The sequence below is a fragment of the Amia ocellicauda genome, chromosome 10, assembly GCF_036373705.1.
Source record: "Amia ocellicauda isolate fAmiCal2 chromosome 10, fAmiCal2.hap1, whole genome shotgun sequence".
NCBI lineage: Eukaryota > Metazoa > Chordata > Actinopteri > Amiiformes > Amiidae > Amia > Amia ocellicauda.
In genome coordinates, this window is record NC_089859.1 from 10,842,570 (window position 1) to 10,865,568 (window position 22,999).

Sequence of the window (22,999 nt, forward strand, 5' to 3'; positions counted from 1 at the left end):
ATTGCCCATTTAGTGAAAACTGGGACAGCGAACGACTTAACCCCCTAAGTCTAATAAAGTAAATCTCCATAAGCTTGGGCAAACCAGAGCAGACACAGTGATTACAAGATGGTAAACAGCAGCAACATTACACAAAATGACATTTCCCAGTCACTGCCTAAGCATCTCAAGATAAACTGCTTTTGATATTAGTGCCAAGGAGAGAAGGAGTACTTTATATATTTATGTATTTATTTTGAGGTCAGAGGTGGGGAGAAGGGGTGTGGATTTGCTTTTAAATCTATAGGCTAAGTGTTACTGAAACACCTCTCTACTGTGAGGTAATGAAAAAACACATGTAGCTCTATCTGATCTCATATTTCATATAGAGAACAGAAAAGGCCACCCCTACAGTTGCTATGATTTATTAGTAGGAAACAACCAAATAAGATGACCTAATGTTTAAAAGGCGATTTCAATTCTAATTTACAATTTCTCTGTCAACCACGCCTGCAAACTTCCATCTGAATTTCCCCAGAAGTTGCGTTACCCATTCTTACAGGTCTATTACCCAGCACCGATGGACCCCGTGCTAACACGATTCTTTCAAGCTTACTTAGGCTGTTCTCTGTTTAACTCAAATTTACATTCAGTAGGTAATTACTGTAGGCCTTATTAGGTCTATGGTAATTAGCACTCTGTTATTAACTGCGACAGTAGGAGTGCCAGAGAAGGGCTTAGCTGAAGTGTTGGGGTGAGTGCTGGCACCGAGACTCCCTGATCCTCCTCGGCTTTGCTAGCTTTGGGAGTGCGGATGTGAGCCTCTTCCACCCTCAAGGACTGACATTAGCCAGATAAACAGTATGACATGCTGCAGACATGGGGCTGTCGCTACAAAGCACTCGCCAGTTTAGAGCTGCGCAGATAAAGGAAGGGTCCTGTGCAGATAAACTGTTTTACTTTGTCACACTTTTATCATTTATCCTTCTGTACTTTATCCACACTTGAGCAGTACCCACTTCAACACCACTGCAATTCACAGCTGGTTCCAAGAAGCTGCTGTCTAATTAATTCCCCTGAGAGGACTCCTTTATTATTAAATTGTATTATTATTTCATCCTTTAACATTTTTCTTCTCATTGTCGCTGTCATTCGTTTTTAAAAGGAGAAAGAGTGGTGGGATTTTGTATGATGATCAAGGAAGCCAAGGATGAATAAGGCTGCCAAGTGGGTAGTTTTCCTTCTCTTCCAATGGCATCATTACACTCTACTTCAGCCTTTTCAAAAAATGTGTTTATTGTACAGTATTTCAACTTATAAACCTGAGCTTAAAAAAAATACATAAGTGATACGTTATACTATTCTGATACCCCATACAAAATAGTTGTTCAATACAGAACTCAACATTTAGTATTTCCCCATGCTCACAGATATTCCTAAAAGGATGCTTTTGACATTAAATTTAGACAGTTAATTATCAGACCTATACTAGAAAATCAGACTTGAATGTGTTATAAGTGGCCAAAACCCCCATCTGTAAATTATGCTCTTCCACACAATACACTGGAATGACTGCAATCTACAGTCTCCCACTTTTCCGTTTTAATTCATCACTTAGGCAGCCAAGCTAACATTAGTGGGTCAGGCTTAATACGTCTGAAAAGGTCTGTTGCTCCAGATGAACCTCTTAATTGAACACAATACCAGAGAGCAAAAAAAAAAACGAGAAGGTTTCACCTTTTGTATGCCCAGTATGGGATTGCTGCAACCGAGCTTTATCATTCCACAGCATTTGGCGGTTTTGGCGAGTGATAAAATAGGGCTTGGGGCAGTAAACTTGGCAGCGCTTCCTCAAAATGACATGCCAAGAACTGAGAAACTGCACCAGTGTCACAGCAATGGAGTGGCAACGAGGTGGACTGGAATGAAATGCCAGCAGGCTGCCTGGCATCAGAGTCTTTTCATGCCAAGCACAAATGAGATTGGCATTCTCTGGGATTTGCCTTGCTGTTGTGATTCAGAATATATATCCCTTAGCATGGGTCAGCACAGACGTGTGGGGGCACCATGTGTACGAGGAAAATATGGAAGGCAACCCACAGTCTGTTAGACACTCACCTGAGATATGAAAATGCATATGAAATGATACTAAAGATGAAAATGGGAGGAACAACAAGCTGCTCTTTAAATATTTGCAAACAAATGATAATGCTTTTTTCTGGAACATATGTTGCAACTGTACTATTGATACTGCTGTAAGATACATTATTTTGTTCATTTAAAAATGTAATGTATAACAATGAGATGCATCATGATTTTCATATGTGGTTAACAGTTTATTCATTACTGATTTACAATAGCACAGCATGCCTTAGTAAATAATTATAATCTCAAAGGTTTATGTTTTCCATCTATCTGTAATGTAAAATAATAATAAAAAACATGTACACTTTTTTTAAACACACATGTGAAACAGAAGTAAAAACTGTCCACGGTCTTGTTCTTCATTACTAAATATCACAGCCTCTGCTAAGTGAGTAATATTCACATTATTTCAAACAGGTCTTTTGAGTGTCATAGCTATACAGACATATACTGAATGTGTGTCTCTTTAGTGCATTTAAAATCAATAAAGAAGACAAGAATCCATTTTACTCAGCCTTACTTAATGGTTTAAATTGTAGAGGAATCTACACACCATAATTAAAGAAAGTGAAATATTATCCTATGTTTTGGTGGCAAACTCATTTGATTTTATCAGTGCCTGACAGGACCTGTTTTGCAACGCTCAGTGCTGTGTCTGGTAGCCCTGTGTGCACTATTGTCGCAAATTTCTTTTCAAACGCCATCAAGATTGTTTTGATATTTTTTTTTATTCCCCTGTCTTGGTTCACTGAACAGCTGGAGCAATGCTGCCAGTGTAATTTTACATATCCACTGCACACACCATCTTGGTTGAAAACCTCCAGTTCCCATATATTATTAAGCTTTACACATTTCAGAACAAATAAAAAGCCATTACTTCGACAAAAATCCATGCAGAGCATAATTCATACTCAGGAAACAAAAACAACAGGATTTTCCAACACACTGGAGTAATTGTGTATTCTTAGTTGGATACTATAAGACATCATGTAGAAATAAAATCACAGAAATGTAAGTTAGTTCAATACAATAGATAACTATTCTTTCAATCAAATCCTCCAATACAGTAACATCATTCTAATTAGATGTTATGTATATTTTAAAAACAGCATATTCAGCTGCAGTATTTACATGCAAAACATGGCATATTCTTAACATAATCAAAACTTCAACAGCCATCCTTTATGTCCTTAGTACAAAAACCCAGTCCAACCAACTTTATTAATTTTGGGCCTTTAAAACACTTTTAAAGGCAAAAACAGACTACAATAATGGTCAGCAATGTGCATTAAAGTGATATTTATGAGTTGATGATTTTTACCTTCAAACAAGAAGAAAATGTCCTGCATTATTAACCTCACAGACAGAAAAACTGCACCAAGCCCAGAAATGTCAGTGCTTTGAATATTTAGCATATTACATTTGGTTCTAGAAAAATTATTGTAGCTACAATAAAGTTTGCGCATGGAGGAGACACGATTCAGTAGCGGAAATGTTTTAAAATGCTCAAAGATTTAGAAGTAGATTCACAGTGAGGAAGAAAAAAAAACAACACAGGCTTTGGTATTCTGCACCACCCCTTTTTCCACATACTTAAAACAGGAGATCATTACGTGAAGAGTAAATGGTCAATCCATCAGCCCTGAGTTCAGAAACACAGAATATATACAAATGTTTTTTTTCTTGCTGTAGCTCATTTCGCACTTCACTGAATTTTTCTCACTGTGCTATAGAATTCTACTTGATTAAACCCAACACTTGTTCTACCTAAACCAGCATGAGTTTAATCAAATAAAAATCAATATCCCTTTAATAAAATTGCCCTTGGCTTAAAAGGTAACTGTGATATAATATTATCCCCTAAAATAATCCACAAAATTGTATTTCTTTTACTCCTTTTCTTAACATACAGAGAATGACATATAGTACATCTACTTTAGAAGCATTTTACCGAAGGGAAAACATATTGTCAAGCAAGCTTACTCTACGTAAGGCATGTATTTATAAAGCAATAACACATACTTTTGATATCAAATCAAATACAACTACCAACACAGGCCTGAGCAATACATTAGGCTAAAGACAGAAAATAGTTCCACATGCAATGTGTTGTTGTTGTTATTGTTCCAGAACTTGAGAAGGCCACAACAAATGAAAAGCTTTTCAATAATTAAAGACAGCCAAACACTTCAATTCACATTAACTTCCACAAGAATGTTTCTGGGGTTTATCAGTTTTGATTACATTCCTTGGAATTATGACACCTTCTGTCCCTGTACTCAAAACTTGCAGAGGGAGACTTACAATCATCCCAGTGTTGGTGGGAGTGCAGGCTGTCCTGCCATAAGGGGGTTATGGAAATGTATTACACAATATGAAACATAATCACATGTCATGGCAGGTCCTGAGATATTTTAACAAGTTACTACGTTTTCAAGCCTGTGCATTATTGAGCAGATTTGAATCATTCATAAATATGCAAATATATGTCTCATCTGCAACAACTATAGAGTTGCACTGTCGCACTGATTGCTGATGTCACACACCTACATCACAAGCAGCCACTTGCAAACTATTCATATGGTTCAGACAAATAATAATGGCAACAATGTAAGGTTAATATTGTGGATGTGTTCTGGACATGTGGGGGCTGTCAGCTGAAGTAAAACAATACTCAATTCCTAAGTATTTGCTTTCAGGGCACAAGAGTTTAAATGCAATTGACCAGCAAGCACACACCGAGCAATTACACTGTACACATCCTCAAACAATAATTTAATTGTTTGACCGAGTATGTTTTAGTGTAAAATTGAACATGATTGTGGAACACCACAGCTTGAGATTAGAGCAGAGGGATTTAATTTACTGTAAAGATGCTAGGCTATCTGATAATGCTTTCCCTTTCGCTGCCAACATCTGTGCCCTCAGCGAAAGTAGAAAGGCCAGGTACCAAAACCTTTTGAAAGTGTGATCTGTATCCTGTTCATTAACCTCCTAAGAGATCTGTCATTATTTGAACTCCAGACTGCAGCATATATTGTACAACCAAAAACCTGTTTCATTAATTAGATATTAACTATCTAAATGCCCCTCACACCACCAACATATGCAAACACTTCAGAAAAAATAAGCTCCAATTTTAATCAACTAGAGCTAACATTTGAGTAACCCATGTGTCAATTTAGCACCCACAAGACACCACTACATGAAATGAAGCAGATGGTAATACAAAATGATAAGATGTCTCTTTTGAATAAGAAGCTCAGGAAGGCAGAATTAAAGGTTTTTACTTCCTCTACACCAAATTGTACATTTAGAGACACAAAGCACATTAAAGTATTGAAACAAAATACTAAAATAAAAATCAACAGCATGATTGGTTTATTAAAATAAAATAATAAAATTAACAAACAAAACAAATATTATTATTTTTTGTCTTTTTTTTTTAATGTTGGAAGTTTCATGTTTTCTTGCCTCCATTAGCTTATATATTACATGATTTCTGCATTCACATAAAAGTACATTTCAACACTGAGCCTCTTTTGGGGGTAGGTGGGGGGGTAAGTCTACAGCATATGAGACTGCATGGCTCATATCAGTGAGAAAGAAACAAAAGGGTAAGTGAGGTAGGGAGAGAAAACAAGTGGGAGATTTTTATGCTGAAAAAGGAGAGCAAGGGACCAAAGGAGTGAGACATTTCATAGAGAGAGAGAGAGAGAGAGAGAGAGAGAGAGATCAAGCAAAGGAGGGAGGGAGAAAACACAAGAGTAAATGAGTGGGTGAGCCTGGTATACAGATGGTGGCGTCTCAGTCTTGATGTCTGCACAAGCAGACCTTTGAACTTTCTATTAATGCTGCTGTTTATGAAGTGTTTAAGGCCCTTTCAGAAGGCTGATGGTTTGCTGTCTTTTCAATAATAACTGTATTACTGAGAAGCACTTCAAAAAGGAAAACTATTGATTAGGACAGTAACTCCAACAACAAAAAAAGCAACCAAAAAGGTACAGTGGAAAAATAACTATACAACAAAGCATCCTCCTGAGATTTACAGCATTCTTTTGATTCAGACTAACTAACATGTTCAGAAGTCAATAAAACATTTTTATTAGACATTCAATGTATATTTAATATTGCCAATGCAATTAAAGATTTATTAGAATTGTATTGCTAGTGTTGCTTTTATATTTAATATTATTAAATAATTAACCATGATAGATATATATGATCTGTGTTTTTTCTGTTACTTCAATTTTTTTTTAATTATTCAATTAAATTGTTTCTTCACCACTGGGCCCAAATAAGACATTAGGATGTTTCTGTCGTTGGAGCTCATTTAGACTATTAATTTCACAACATAAAAGCAATTCAATACAGTGAATGTTGTAGTATTACAATCAACAGAAACACCTCAATTATTAGTTAAAAAAGAGAGAGTGGTCCAAATTCCAAAACGTATTTACGTCTTCCTACCACTTGGGGGCTCCACTACTAATGATCTACAATTAGTAAGTAATTGCGGTTTAATTTTATAGGAATGAACTGAAAATAAAAACACTCCATTTGTAACATCTGTAAGTCTATTATTATTATTATTATTATTAGCAATAGTGTTAGTAAACAACAGACCAAATAGCCATGTCTCCTTTGTTTAAAAAAGTAAATAAATACTTTCATAAATCTTCCCTGGAAATATGAATACGTGGACCCCTAACTCTGACAGGTAGGTACAGTGTCCTAAAACTAGGTGGCACATTCAAACCATATTGCCAACCAGACCATCCCACAGGACTTTGTATGAGGAAATGTATCAATTCAAACAGTGGGAGATTACATTACACAATAACACTATGTTCATAATTCAGTCACACATCTTTGTATTAAAAGTTATCAGCACAAGTTGTGAGAATAAACACACCGCAATGCACACATGCTTTGGATCCCCCCCCCCCCCAGCTCCGGGAGAATGACATGTTTCCAAAATGCATGAGCATGTACTGTGCACCCACACTGTATTAATCCAAATAAATGGTATAATCGCATCCACAAAGCGACGGACTTGACGATCTGATGCATGAAGAGTAAATTGCGTGTTATACACATCTCTCCGCTCACTAACCAGCACAATGCCTGAGTAACTTCTTATTAATGTGACGCCAATTAAAATCCAATTCTCCGGGATAAAAAAAAAAAAAAAAGCCACCAGCACTTAACTTCACCCATCAATGCGAAGAAGCACTAGGTGTCTCTATACATGGCACAGCGCACACAAACATCGCAGGAGCAACATCATGACAAAAGAGTACAACCGCACACACGCAAGAGACACACAATTGCCGTTTGCGCAGATGGCAACCTGCACACTACCAGCGCCAGGCTTTGCAGAATGGCACGCATATGCATGGCCAGCCGGGTGCGTGGATGTAACCAGTTCACAACCGGCGTGCTTGCTCATCACAAAGGCATCCAAAAATAAAGCAAACAGAGGAATATACTTCCACCTACCACTGTTGCTCTAGTTCCCAGTCCCTAAAGAAGTCAAACTCGAATAAGTCCATGGTGGGTCCCCGCAGTCGGATTCAGTGAGGAGCCGGTGTGCGCTCACTGTCTGCGCCAGCCTGCATAGACAGACAGCAATGGTGTGTGTGTTTGTGTAACTGTAGCCAGCCGGACTGCCGAGCTGACACACGCAGGCAGAGAGACGCTCCAGCCCCGGCTGCTGCTGCTGCTGCTGCCGCTGCCCTGCTGGCGGAGAGGCCGGCTCAATCGCGCACTGCTCGGGGAGGCGGAGCTTCAGGCTGTCGGAAGCCGTGACATGGAGCCGGCACAGCAGCCGCTGCAGGATCGGGCTCATGATCGCTGCAATAACGAGCATGCCAGGCTGGTACGGCTGGGGTGTCAGACTGGGGGGGGGGGGAGCGTGCAATTACTTAATTAATGTCATTATTTACACAGGTAGGCTTATCTAAAACTGACTTTATTTTTTTATAGCCCATGCCTTACAATGTGTTGATGGATCAAAATATTGAATCCACAGAACATTCCAGAGAATGGTTCAATTCATCCCGTTAATTGATTAAGTAGGGCAATTAAGGAGCCAAGAGCTGGGCTGGAACAAACCCCAGCAGACCCTGTGGCCATCCAGGACTGGAGTAGACTTTGTCCAGGACACCCCTGTTTCTGTCAAAATCAGCTGCTCGGTGGTGGCATGGGGTGACATATGGTTTTAAGTGTAAAGGAAAGACTAATTGCCCTTTTTTAATGATGTGTTCATGGTTTAATAATAATAGTATTATTATATTGATATATATATATATATATATTATATTGAATATTATATTCAGAATATTAGTTTTTCTAATATTTGATAGTTATTTAAAAACACTCACACACACACAAATAAAATAACTGAAATACTTTTTGTTGAAAAAAAACAGCTTTTTATTTATATGTAAAGATACTTATTTATTTTCTAACCAAAAAAGTATGAGGTGCTTCCTTGTAGTAGTATGTATTTGTCTTACTGTCTCATCCAAAATAGCAGTCACAAAGACATCAAAAACCTACGAGTCAAACTTTGTAATTAATTGCACCCCAGTTTAATACAGTGGCACAAATGCATAGTGATATTATTAAAAGTTCACTTTTTAAGATCCTTAAAGGCAATTACATCAGATTTCCTCTGGTGGCACTGCCTTCTTCCTCCACATTATAAAATAAATGACTTGCAGGCATTAACAGATTTCAATCTGATGACAGATAAAAATTGGGTTACTAACTTCAATAACATTTAGATCAAAGATTTCCTAATTGTCGTGGAACACCAATGGGGCTTTACAATACAGCTTCATTATCTGTACAGTGTGAATATTAGCTGGAAGAGTTATTCAGTCAGTTTTTGGTGCCAGACATTTTCACATTGCATCACATTGATGAATAAGAAGCAAAACAATTAACAACATCAGTTGAAAGTGTGTTTTTAACACAATTCACATTCAGCACACAACGTGAGAGTTTAAAAAAGGATAGATATAATAGCATCTCAGGGTAAAATTGCATTATTTTAGTAAATCATTAGGCCTCAAATGCAAAACATCTTAATAAAACCAGAGGATTTCATCATACTTAGGTCTAGATAAAATAAAAATAAAACAGTAACTAAACTTGAACCCAGTCATGTTTAACTGTATTGCTAGGTTACTACTTATACATTAAAACACAATTAATTATCAGGTTATCCATGATAGTATATCATATTTGCAGTATATATTTGTAACCTTTTCTTTCTATAATTTGCAGCATTTAATTTTAAAGGTGGCATTAATCTTAACCAAGACAGGAATTTCTTGGAGTTCAAATCAGATACATTTAAGAGCAGAAATTCCCTTGCTGATGTTTTTGTGATTTTGGAACTCAGTTCTGACGATGAATTTCTCTGCGGGTGGCCAAGCGGGTTCAGGGGATCATGTGTTCAAAAGCCGCTGCCACAACCTCTGTTCTTTCTCAATCTCAAACTGCTCTTGAGCAACAACAATAAATTCTACTGAAATGGGCAAAGGGAGAAGCAGAGGTTGTCCTTACATAACCTACAGCCTCGTTCTGTCCAAAAATAATCATAAATAGACTCTAGTATGTCCAGAGATAGAATTATAAGAGTGCAATAATGTATAACTCGTTCTTCTTTCACTAATAGTGCTGTAGATAGTCTAAGGTAATTTCTTTCATTCATCCCAAGAATTACAAACAGCATTGCCCCTGTGTGACATAAGCTGTGGTTAGGTTAGACAGCTGTCTTTATGAGAGGTTAAGTACCTTTCTAACTCTATCTACCTGACTACGACTGTGCTTGAGGCTTTCAGTAGCACAATGGGCCTGACACATCGTTAATGCTGCCTTTTGAAACCAAGAAACAACACATTTGTCTGTTTAATTCTTAATTCATCTGCAAATCTCATTGAGCTACTTTGGCACAGCGTGCAAAATGGGTTCAGATAAGGAAAGCATGCAAATAATTAATTAACCAATTAAAAGCTCTGGCATAATATGTTGTGAAAACAGCACTTAAATGAAGAAGAAGGGGGAAAGAAAGAATGAAAATGGCCCATCAGAACATTAAGTGTCAGTGGAGAGTAAAAATGACCCGGTTCGAAAACAAACAAACCCCTCAAAAAAAAGAAAAATGGAGGAGTGGAATTCAGGTAATTAGACGCTGTTCAGATGAATGGAATTAGGGATGATCATAAAGCACAGCCTTGCAGAGAGAGAGAGAGGAGCTAAAGGAGTGAAGTTATCATTGTAGAAGAGCCTCCCATGGTTAGAGAGCTACAGGATGCAGACCCCTGCCCGAGTGCGATGACAAGAGACTGGATACATGAAAACACAGAGCAGCCGGCAATTCTCAATGGGAGGCAGATTAAGGTGAGGGGGGGTGCTATAAATCCACAGCTAATACAGTAAATGAAGCATTTTTTTTATTTTCAAGTATCTTTAGGTTGTCTTCATTCCAAAAATGTATTTCGTTTCCATTTAGTATCATGTCCTGGTACATCTTTCTATTTAAGCTTTGCAATACAAACAAATGGACCATGTGCTTTTGTAAACAGGGATTCAATAATAAACTGCAATGGGTCATGGGAGTATCGGCAGATTCTCAGGGTAAATATCCCACACAAAAAGAGCTGATCACATCAATAGTGATGTGTTATATACACCATATCTACTCCGAAGATCCTGGCATAAGAAATCAAGTCCATTTGCACAGCCAAACAGCATAATATATCATTCCGCATAGTAAGCGTAATGTTAAATGCATGTCATTCGTATGTTTCATGAACTCTTCTACTAAAGTGTACTGGTACACCACACTGTTGGATCTGTACCACTGTATTGTTTTTTAATGCAGCTCATGCATATCTTTCTAGGGTATTTCCTGTAATGAAATGTACACTTGGGACAATAAAAAAAGGGTAAAGGTGAAAAAGAAAAGAAAAAGAAGGATGTTGGTGTCTGCCTCAGAATTATCATAATTAATAATAATTAATAATACCTCAATGTAAAAACACTCACAGCACCAGCCTTGATGCACAGACTGCCTGCACTGCTGCACTGTATATCCTTTGTGGCTGTTCTTTTGAGTGTTTGCGTATTCATTATTTCCTGTTTCTCACCAGCAAGACTGTATTCAGACTGTGTTTGCTGAAATGCATTCAAGGGGTCAGAGCTGCATCACCCCAAAGACTTGCAAAGTGCAGGAGGAGCATACTGCTGTTCTTTACGAATTTCTGTGGGTTTGTTTTTCTCATGCACAAGATGCTGAGTGTGTAACTGTATATCACACTTCGTGCAATTCGAAACAAAACTGGATACGGAGGAGTAATTTCTATTTTGACAGGGCCTGACCTCACAAAAGGTCCCAAAGGGTCTGAGAAAGGTAAACAAGTGTCGAAAAGCCAGAGTAAACATTTATTACAGTAATGCCTGGAAAAAGGAAATTAGGTGCTAGAATCTGTAAAAGTAGGTCAAGAAGTGCTATTTTTAAACCTGTAGAGTTTAATTCATTTAAATTGCCTAACATAGGAATGTCATATATTTAAAGTTAGTGTACTGCAACTCATGCCCTAACAATGACCTGGCAGTAGGCACCTCAAAAATGCAAATTTAATTTCTATATACATCCTAAATAAAATGTCAGCTGCTCGTATTTTCCATGTACAAAGGAGAGCAATTAGACTGCTAGATCTCTTCCCCTCATTCAGCCTACTAACACTAGCGTACTCTTCAGTGTCATCCATTACTGCTCGATAATTGCTGTAAGATTCTTCAAAGTACCGTCACAATCAGTTATCTAGCAGGTAATGAGTGCTGGGTCATACATTTTTTGAGGATTCAATTTGGTCACTCATGGGTGTCTGAATGCACAGCTCAGAGCAGAGGAGTCCACTGAAGCCACAGTTTCCACAACATTTGAATCTGAGGTCCTCTTATCGGTTATCACCTTCCTTTGTCTTGTTTTTTAATTTCAACTGGGTCATATGCCAGCAGTGTTTTGCATCAGATTCTTTGTGCCTCCCAGCCTGCTACAGGAAATTTGCGTTGTTGACCTATAAAATGTTTGCTCGGGAAATCTAAGACGGAAAACAGTGGTTGGTGCATAGAGGTTCTTCAAATGATAGAATAAGATGAAAATTTGCCCTAAATACCTTTCAGTGTCAGATTAATAACGACTTAACATGTCCCGAGGAATTATCACGTTCTGCTTGACTTGCACTGCAGAGCAAAACAATTTAACCCAAAATAAATAATAAAATGTTAATGCTTGAAGTATATGTAAGTGTATTACCATTCCAGACCATTTCTTGTGTGTCTGTGTGAAACTATTCAGTATCACGCTTTGTATCCCTCAGAATATAACACCAGTTACTCTTCCCTGTCACTTCTATTCCTAGCTTACTCCTCTTATCGTACGGCACCAGGAAGTCACACATCCACATTGTCGTGCAGTCAATGGAATTTGTTTTCCAGAAAACATTAATATTCCATCGTACGACAGGGACTCATCTCTTCCAGGAATTGAAATTAATCACACTTATCCATCTTCTTGTGTTACTATATAAATGCATCATTGCAGGTGTGTTTAAAGTTTTAATTTCACAGGGTAACATTTTTCATTTGCACTGTATTTTAAGTTTGAAATTTCACTTCATAAAACTGATAAAAACGAAGAGGTATCTTTCTTAGTCTTTTACAGTACTAATATTTTATTTTTAACAGGTCAGTCACTTCTCAGATGTAGAAAAACAGCCTACAATCTATGCCATTATTCTTTTAAAAGAAAATTGATGGGTTGCGGGGAAAGATAAAGTAGATAAAGTCACATTAAACAGACACGGTATTGACTTGTATAGTGCTTGAATTCCAATGTATTAATTAGGGGGAAAGGACTAGATTAAAGATTTATAGTAAGTAAGAGATGTCCTGTCTAGCTGATTTTTTTTCAGCTGGTATCTCATTATACAATATTTGCTCAGCACAAGTTGTAAATGTTTATTTTTTTCCTGCTTAGATCGATATTTTCTATTCTGTGAAGTATTCCAGCAACAACAACACCAAAACGTATCGCAACTAATTGCCAGGACATGAAGAGGAGAAGGTAATTTGTATCACACAATGTCTATTGCTGATGTATTATGATATAAAACCAATACACATGCACCAGTGTGGATTTTTGGGTGGATCCTAAAGTTGAGAAGTGTGTGTTGGGGAGTTGTCAAATGAAGGGTGGGACTGCTGTCTATGCATGCAGTACTTACTGATAAAATACATACTAAGTCATGAGTTTGTGTGTGTGTGTGTGTGTGTGTGTGTGTGTGTGTGTGGATTAGATAGCGTCTAAGCAGAACCAACATCATATAATTACACTGGACAATTATAACAGGAGCTCTTTCAAAAATAAATTAAAATGCTGATTAGATTAATGACTGCCTGAAGATGTTTTTTAAAATAAATAAGGGAAAAAATATAGCATTTAGAAGTAATGCAAAAGTGTTGTTAGGTGAGAAACATGCAAAACAAACTAACACAGACTATACATCATAATAAAAAATAATAAAGTACCACCATGGTGTTTGATAATAAATAAATAAATAAATAAATAAATAATAAACTAATAATAATAACATGTAATTCTCCATACACCTATTGAAATTTCTTATTATACAACCGGCCAAGAATATTTTTCTTCTCTCTAGGCATTTAAATACTCAAGTACAGTATTTCCTGCGCTTATTGACATCAGTCATGGAAATTGCTGCAGGCACAATTTCAAAATAATTTTTCACAAGCTGTAAAAACAGGATTCTCAAATGCTTCAACAGAAAGACTTAATCATAAAGTCTTAAATCACATTCCTCTTTCTTGCCCCTTTTTAATCTCATTGAAATTAATAAAAGAGTCATTATAAGATATGCTGATATGTGCTAAAGGGGATTGCTTCCTAATTAAACTACTGTAATTTCAGAGTTAATTATCCCAGGCAGTTGTGGCTAAACTTTATGCAATTATTTCATCATTCAGAACTAATGTATGTGATTTGAATGAGGACCACGAGGAACCCTTGGCTAACTGCAGTACACTCGATGGCTTTTTTGTGAGGGAGTGTCACTTTAAGGAATGTTCCCTTCCAAAATAAATGTGAGCAATCTCGGTCTCTTAAGTCCAGCACTGCAGACACCCTGCAATTGACTGAGGATCAAAGGAATAGCTGAAGGGTATGGACAAGCTTTTGATCAGTTTAACTGACTTGCAGAAGAGTACAGCACTGTGGCGAAAGTCATTTCCCTTCAAACCTCTGACATTAACCTCTTTTGGTACGTATAACTTAACTACAGGATGGAAATAACTGCCAATAAGATTTACAGCATATTCAAACAAAATCATGAAGTTTGTAAATGTTCTGTAACACATCTCAAAAGATAAAAGTGTTGTCCAAATTACATATATTCCCTGTGACCCCTATGGGTGGATGCAAAAATGTACCCTTACAGAACAATAAACAATAAATTAAAAGTTTTTTTTTTTTTTTTAAAGCACTTACATTTGCAAAGTCAGAAAGATCTGCTGCTAATGGTAGTATCTGCAAAAGGTGACATCTATACATTTTATGTCACTGAGAAACAAATAAGATCCTAAATGTATTGTTGATATCAATGGGTGCATAAATATGTCTGATTTATTATGATTTTAATCTTGTTTAATCTGACTGCTGTTGTCAAGAACAATTAAAATATATTTGTGACCTTCTGTTATTTGCAGAGGAGCAAGAATCACAAATATTACTCTTAAATTACAGTATACCATTTTATGCTTTAATGTGTGATAGAGTATTTATGTCTTCACTGTCAAGCTCAGCTTATAACATTTAAACTCCAGTTTAGGTCAGGGGTCAGAGTGTCAGTATCAAAATCTGTAGTTAATTGATCTACAATTACATTTTGACTTATTCAAATATCCAGTATATTTTATGCATTAAGCACAGCCTGTGCTATGTATGTAAATACAGATATTTATATAGTCAATATGAATAATAATGTTTAAATACATATTATGTATTTATGTGTTCTTACAAGTTATAGAAGGCTGTACAGCCCTTCCATCCATATTTGTCTGTATTATTCTCCATTCACACAAAAAGTATGGCAAAAAAATAATTCCAGATAAACGTCTTTGACCCAAGCATTGTATGCTAATGTAATATAAATACATTAGCAAGTCTTAAATTAGCATACATGTTTACTGTTGTCACTGTTTCATGATAATCTATCCTTGTTTACCCAAACAGACAATATCATTGTTTAGAAATCAATTACTCAGTTTATTTTATGCAAAAGTAGACTGATACAATGTATTTGCAGTATACATGTGTGCTCAGTGAACACAAATTACACTATTATACTGGACTTGAATAATATCTATGTATGAAAAGATGGATGTGTGTTTTGCATAGACAATAATGAGGGCTCTTGCAGGACTAGCAGAGTGCTTATTGTTAATTGGCCATGGTTTTGGCAGCAGGGCACTACCGTATTGTCTACTGTTTAGCATTTATACCTGCTGAGTGACAGATGTTAATTAGTCCCCTTCTTCATGCCTTCCTAGTAATCCTCCATTGTTCCCCCTTGGGAAGCCAAACGTCCCTAAAGATCCCAGCACTAACTCTCAGGTGGTGTCTTACATACACTAGTAGATGTCTGGTTACATAAATAAGTGAGAAATGCTTTATGATGCACAAATGTCACAGACCTAGTTGAGTTATAAAGGTCTTCTTCATAAATTAGTGAGCTGGTGTACAGCTGAACAGTGGATTGGCATTAATTAAAAAAACAAAAACAAAACAAAGAATACAGAAACTCTGTTGTTATTTATCTGTCTGTCTATCTAACCTTTAGTTTGACTCCTTCTCACTCTTTGCCTTTCCATCATCAGAGAAAATCTTTTGCCTATTGATTCAGAAAGCTGAACTGCTAAAAAGGCATTTGTAGACTAGTAGGGTGGTCTTAATCAATCTAAATATGTGTTCCAAAATAATTGTATGAAACGCTTATAAACATTAATGTATGATTGTTTTTCTCACACAAAAACAAGAGGATCATTTGTGTTAGAAGGGGACAGAAATCTCAAAAAAATTGTCTTAGAATGTATGAATTGTTAGGTATACTTTCTAGTTTTCCAATAAATATAATTTATATCCAAGATATAATTTAATATACAATATATTTCTAAAGTGAGATGATGGCGCTCCTGTCAGGGTTATGTGCACATCTTTCTTATCTGATGATGAACTTCACACCATTAGCTGAGGAGAGAAATAATAATAACTAAGCCAATTACCCTTTGCTCTTGGGTAAGTTACTTACATGATTTTATATATATATATATATATATATATATATATATAAAATCATCATCATCATCATCCTATATTGATCCACTGCTGGATGAGGGCCTTCCCAAGATATTTCCACTTCAACGTCGAGCTATATTTTATGTGGTTGTCTCCTAGGTCTTTTTCAATCTCTTGGGATCATTTTGATAGCTTCCTTTGTCCATCTTTGATCTGTTCCTCTTGCAATGTGTCTGACCCATTGCCATTTTAACATTTTCACTCTTTTAATGATGTTACATATTTTGTTTGTTCTCAGATCCATTTGTTATTCCAAGCATATATCTTGCCATGCTTCTTTGTGTTGTCCGCAGTTTCTGTATTTTTGCATTTAGGGACCAGGTTTCACAACCTGTGAAAGTGAGCACTGGTAGGTAAGCATTGATCATTTTCTCTTCGGGCAAATGGGTAATTACCTTTAAACAGCATGCTGTTTCTCCCAAATGCAATCACATTTTAACTCTTTTGATTTCTTCTCTAATATCTCCATCTGTGCTGATTTGTTCTATATATAATTACAGAAGGAAGGTGTCAAATTCCTTTCACATTTCAGGGTTCAATGGGCTGACTGATGGCACATTCTGGTAAAGAGTAGATTCAGCTTCGTGCCATATTACCTGGAGTCCAAAAACACTTAACATGTGGTTTCTGTGCAGTTTTAGTAAGGCACTGTGAATCACTAATAGCATATTATTTATCTGTAGGGCATACTGAAAATATATTTTAATTAAGCATTGCAACTTACGTATTACACAAGATAAAATAAATATTAAATATTTGTCCCTTTTGTATTAATGGCAGACTTCAAAAATGTTTTCCCTAGAAAGCTGCTCAGTGCAAAGCAGTCAACCGAAACCTTTGCAGTGTGTGAAAAACAGAAGTGCACAACACAGAAGTGCCCATGGCAATATTCAATATTTATATCTTACTTGTAGTTTAACTTTTTCAATTTGTTCCGATACTTATTTTGCAATAACGTTTCATTAAAAGCCTGATAGAAACAGAGTATTTAAAGTACACACAATAAGGATATTCATATTATTGTTATAAAAGTGCCTTCTGAAAGTTTTCACCCCCCTTGGCATTTTTACTATTTTGTTGCCTTGCAACTTGGAATTAAAATAGATTTTTGGGGGGTTTGTATCAGTTGATTTACAGAACATTCCTACCACTTTGAAGATGCAAAATATTTTTTATTGCGATACAAACAAGAAATAAGACAAAATAAACAGAAAACTTGAGCGTGCATAACTATTCACCCCCCCAAAGTCAATACTTTGTAGAGCCACCTTTTGCAGCAATTACAGTTGCAGGTCTCTTGGGGTATGTCTCTATAAGCTTGGCACATCTAGCCACTGGGATTTTTGCTCATTCTTCAAGGCAAAACTGCTCCAGCTCCTTCAAGTTGGATGGGTTCCACTGGTGTACAGCAATCTTTAAGTCATACCGCAGATTCTCAATTGGATTGAGGTCTGGACTTTGACTAGGCCATTCCAAGACATTTAGATGTTTCCCCTTAACCACTCGAGTGTTGCCTTAGCAGTTTGCTTAGGGTCATTGTCCTGCTGGAAGGTGAACCTCCATCCCAGTCTCAAGTCTCTGGAAGACTGAATCAGGTTTCCCTCAAGAATTTACCTTTTTTTAGCTCCATCCATCATTCCTTCAATTCTGACCAGTTTCCGATCAAAAACATCCCCACAGCATGATGCTGCCACCACCATGCTTCACTGTGGATGGTGTTCTCGGGGTCATGAGAGGTGTTGGGATTACGCCAGACGTAGCGTTTTCCTTGATGGCCAAACAGCTAAATTTTAGTCTCATCTAACCAGAGTACCTTCTTCCATATGTTTTGGGAGTCTCCCACATGCCTTTGGTGAAAAGCACACGTTTGCTTATTTTTTCTTTAAGCAATGGCTTTTTTCTGGCCACTCTTCCGTAAAGCCCAGCTCTGTGGAGTGTACGGCTTAAAGCGGTACTATGGACATATACTCAAATCTACGCTGTGCAGCTTTGCAGCTCCTTCAGAGTTATCTTTGGTCTCTTTGTTGCCTCTCTGAGTAATGGCCTCCTTGCCTGGTCTGTGAGTTTTGGTGGGCGGCCCTCTCTTGGCAGGTTTGTTGTGGTGCCATATCTTTCCATTTTTTAATAATGGATTTAATGGTGCTCCCTGGGATGTTCAAAGTTATGGATATGGAGAGTTCCTTGGTCTTCATGGTGCCGCTTGCTTGGTGGTGCCCCGTGCTCAGTGGTGTTGCAGACTCTGGGGCCTTTCAGAACAGGTGTATACATACTGAGATCATGTGACAGATCATGTGACACTTAGATTGCACACAGGTGAACTTTATTTAACTAATTACATGACTTCTGAAGGTAATTGGTTGCACCAGGTCTTATTTAGGGGCTTCATAGCAAAGGGGGTGAATACATATGTACACACCACTTTTCCATTTTTTATTTTTTAGAATTTTTTAAAACAAGTTATTTTTTTCATGTCACTTCACCAATTTGGACTATTTTGTGTATGTCCATTACATGAAATCCAAATAAAAATCTATTTAAATTACAGGTTGTAATGCAACAAAATAGGAATAACGCCAAGGGGGGAGAATACTTTCGCAAGGCACAGTATATGTAAATGCACAAACATATACATATGTACATGTGCTTCTATATGTATATATATATATATATATATATATATTATACACTCACCTAAAGGATTATTAGGAACACCATACTAATACTGTGTTTGACCCCCTTTCGCCTTCAGAACTGCCTTAATTCTACGTGGCATTGATTCAACAAGGTGCTGAAAGCATTCTTTAGAAATGTTGGCCCATATTGATAGGATAGCATCTTGCAGTTGATGGAGATTTGTGGGATGCACATCCAGGGCACAAAGCTCCCGTTCCACCACATCCCAAAGATGCTCTATTGGGTTGAGATCTGGTGACTGTGGGGGCCAGTTTAGTACAGTGAACTCATTGTCATGTTCAAGAAATCAAATTGAAATTATTCGACCTTTGTGACATGGTGCATTATCCTACTGGAAGTAGCCATCAGAGGATGGGTACATGGTGGTCATAAAGGGATGGACATGGTCAGAAACAATGCTCAGGTAGGCCGTGGCATTTAAACGATGCCCAATTGGCACTAAGGGGCCTAAAGTGTGCCAAGAAAACATCCCCCACACCATTACACCACCACCACCAGCCTGCACAGTGGTAACAAGGCATGATGGATCCATGTTCTCATTCTGTTTACGCCAAATTCTGACTCTACCATCTGAATGTCTCAACAGAAGTCAAGACTCATCAGACCAGGCAACATTTTTCCAGTCTTCAACTGTCCAATTGTGGTGAGCTTGTGCAAATTGTAGCCTCTTTTTCCTATTTGTAGTGGAGATGAGTGGTACCCAGTGGGGTCTTCTGCTGTTGTAGCCCATCCGCCTCAAGGTTGTACGTGTTGTGGCTTCACAAATGCTTTGCTGCATACCTCGGTTGTAACGAGTGGTTATTTCAGTCAAAGTTGCTCTTCTATCAGCTTGAATCAGTCGGCCCATTCTCCTCTGACCTCTAGCAGCAACAAGGCATTTTCGCCCACAGGACTGCCGCATACTGGATGTTTTTCCCTTTTCACACCATTCTTTGTAAACCCTAGAAATGGTTGTGCGTGAAAATCCCAGTAACTGAGCAGATTGTGAAATACTCAGACCGGCCCGTCTGGCACCAACAACCATGCCACGCTCAAAATTGCTTAAATCACCTTTCTTTCCCATTCAGACATTCAGTTTGGAGTTCAGGAGATTGTCTTGACCAGGACCACACCCCTAAATGCATTGAAGCAACTGCCATGTGATTGGTTGGTTAGATAATTGCATTAATGAGAAATTGAACAGGTGTTCCTAATAATCCTTTAGGTGAGTGTATATATATATATATATATATATATATATATATATATATATATATATATATGTCCACCTAGGTTTGTGTGTGCTTATGCAGAATCCTAATTAAAAACAAAAGTGAATGCCTACATTTATTATAACTAACAGCTTGTCAGTTTTGAATTTTGCGTTTTGTTTTTGGTAGTGTTACATTTTGAGTATCATCTGTTCTGTGTGCACAGCTGAGAAAGTTTTCCAGCAGAAATAATGACCAGAAAGACGAAGGTCTTTGAAAAAGAGAATCAATCCTGCTGCTGGGATCTAGGGGAATTGGTAATGATAGTGTTTTCTGTGGGAAGGCAGTATTAGTCAGAGACTGTAAAAAAAAAAAAAAAAAAAAAAACATTTTATAATTTATATGGTGTGTACATACTGCTGAGCACCCAGGGAAGCACCCGTCTCAAAAGCCGTAGAGTGGCACCTCATTAAATAAAGTCACAGTCTAATCTGAGGAGGAACTAATAGGAAAAATAAAGCTTTCTGTGAAACAGCTACTCCTCTAGCCTGGGGTTTTGCAGTACACTCTGATTTGGTGATATTGTTCAAATTCAGACAAACTGTTCCTGTAAAATCAATTTATAACACATCTTCATTCAGTCTCCATTCAAATTTAAATTTGACACACACATTATGTTACCGAAAGTATTGTAAAGACGGACACACTAAAGACAGCTTTTAAGAGGGGCTTCCACAGGTCCGTCCTTAATGATTAATGTAATCCTTTCGATAGATATCCAGAATACAGCTCAGTTCCTACTCTACCAAGATAAGTTGGCCTCTATACTCTCTTCCTCATTCACCTTTTAAGTTCATCCTTTGTGTTGTTTCATGGATTTTAGGTCAGTACTCCATGAATTATTTTCAGTACTATTGTAATTGAAAAATTGAAACTGTTACACTACCAGATTTGTGACATGCTGTGTTATCATGTTAGTAGATTTATAGCTCATTAGAAAATTCAATCTATGTTCATAGTACACTGTTGAAGAGAACAGTTTTTTATTTTTTCCATCTCTGTCATAAGTTGCCATAGATAACATAGCAATCAGTATTGTACGAGTTCTCACAGGCACAAAGCAAGATATGTATTTTTTTTTTTTTTAATTATAAGGTAGATAAGATATACCTCCTGATAACATGCCGTGTTGAAACACTCCTTTTGCAATTCTAATGAAGACAAAGAAAACGGCTCTCGACTGAAACTCTCACAATTGCAAAAATAAATCCCATCTGTAGAAAGATGAGCTATAAGTAATGTTCTGGAGTTTCATGTCGAGTTACATCTGGAGAGTCGTTTTCGATTCGTCATTGCACACCTGGTTAATATTTCTCAGTTCAGTGGGGGTTTGCATGGAAGAATTCTTAAGTAGTTTGATGGCTTGATTTTTATATACTAAGTGTCTGAAATTGATACCTTTACAATTTGAAGCACATCTCAAAATCGCTCTTCAACCTACCATGCTACCATGCTATGTTTACCCAAACTTATGTTGGTTGTCAAAACCTTTAATTTTCCTAGAAGCCTCAATAAATAAATATAAATAAATACAACAAAGTAGAAAGGAGAAAATATGTTTTTTTGTTTTGTTTGTTAATACAATCCCAGATCATAGATGTAATTGTGTATTTTTAAAGTATTCATTTCTTATTTAGCTAACAAAATCCAAATTCTCAAGCCCTCTCTAAAGCCGTCCCATTGGCCCCACAGCCCTGTTGAGAAAGACACATCTGAAAGGCAACACCGAGAGAGAAAAGAAACAGACGAGCACTGGGGACGCACACAGTACAGTCACTGAAGGAAACATCAACCACAGGCTCTCTGGGGAGGCGTCCCGATCAAGGCGAGGGCGAGCGAGAGAGCGGGTGAAGCCACACACACCTTGTCTCTCACAGTGCTGTCTTATCCCCCACCCTCCAGTGCAGTGTGTCTGCTTGTCTGGAGACCCCTGTAACCCTTAGCATGGAAGAAATAATATTATGCGCATGGTAGAATAGCAATGTCCAGCCACACTGGGAAAAGGAAGAGACACACACACACACACAAGCCTAATACCTAGACAGTAAAGCATCATACAAGAAGAGATATTGCACTTGTACGTTTACCATACTCTGCAAGAATTTTATTGCATCCACTTCTCAAATGCATTGCACCTTATTGATCTTATCCCATATTCATCAGAATTTGTTGGGTTGTATATATACATGTATACAATATATTTGTATTGTTTTCCAGGTGTGCCAGTTTGGATGACAGAGACCCCCACCTCTACAACCCCAGTTAGTCTCCTTCCATGATGAAAGAGCTCCGATGAGTGGCTTTGCTGCTTCACAGACGGTTATTAAGGGATTCCCTTTGATAGGGCGGAAGAAAAATGCTCTTGCACTTGCAAAATCTAAAAGCCAATAAATTAAATCTGTGACGCCTATATTTGTGTAACAGCAGCAGAGACCAGACACGAACATGAGGCCCACAGAAAGCTACCTCCCCACTG

The 22,999-nt window shown here is 37.4% G+C and overlaps 1 protein-coding gene and 1 long non-coding RNA gene across 2 annotated transcripts in view; one reads left to right on the forward strand and one right to left on the reverse strand.

Annotated features, from left to right (window-relative positions):
- Positions 1-7,849, reverse strand: part of aff2 (AF4/FMR2 family, member 2) — a 167,999-nt gene extending 160,150 nt beyond the window's left edge. Inside the window, exon 1 of the mRNA XM_066714969.1 lies at positions 7,627-7,849. Within this exon, the coding sequence (XP_066571066.1) occupies positions 7,627-7,679 (53 nt within the window). The 5' untranslated portion in view covers positions 7,680-7,849. The remainder of the gene's footprint in view (positions 1-7,626) is intronic.
- Positions 7,850-10,301: 2,452 nt separating this feature from the next.
- Positions 10,302-22,359, forward strand: LOC136759605 (uncharacterized). The gene is made up of 3 exons (XR_010820066.1): positions 10,302-10,539; positions 13,184-13,270; positions 22,216-22,359. It is a non-coding gene; the product is annotated as an uncharacterized LOC136759605 (long non-coding RNA).
- Positions 22,360-22,999: the final 640 nt, after the last annotated feature.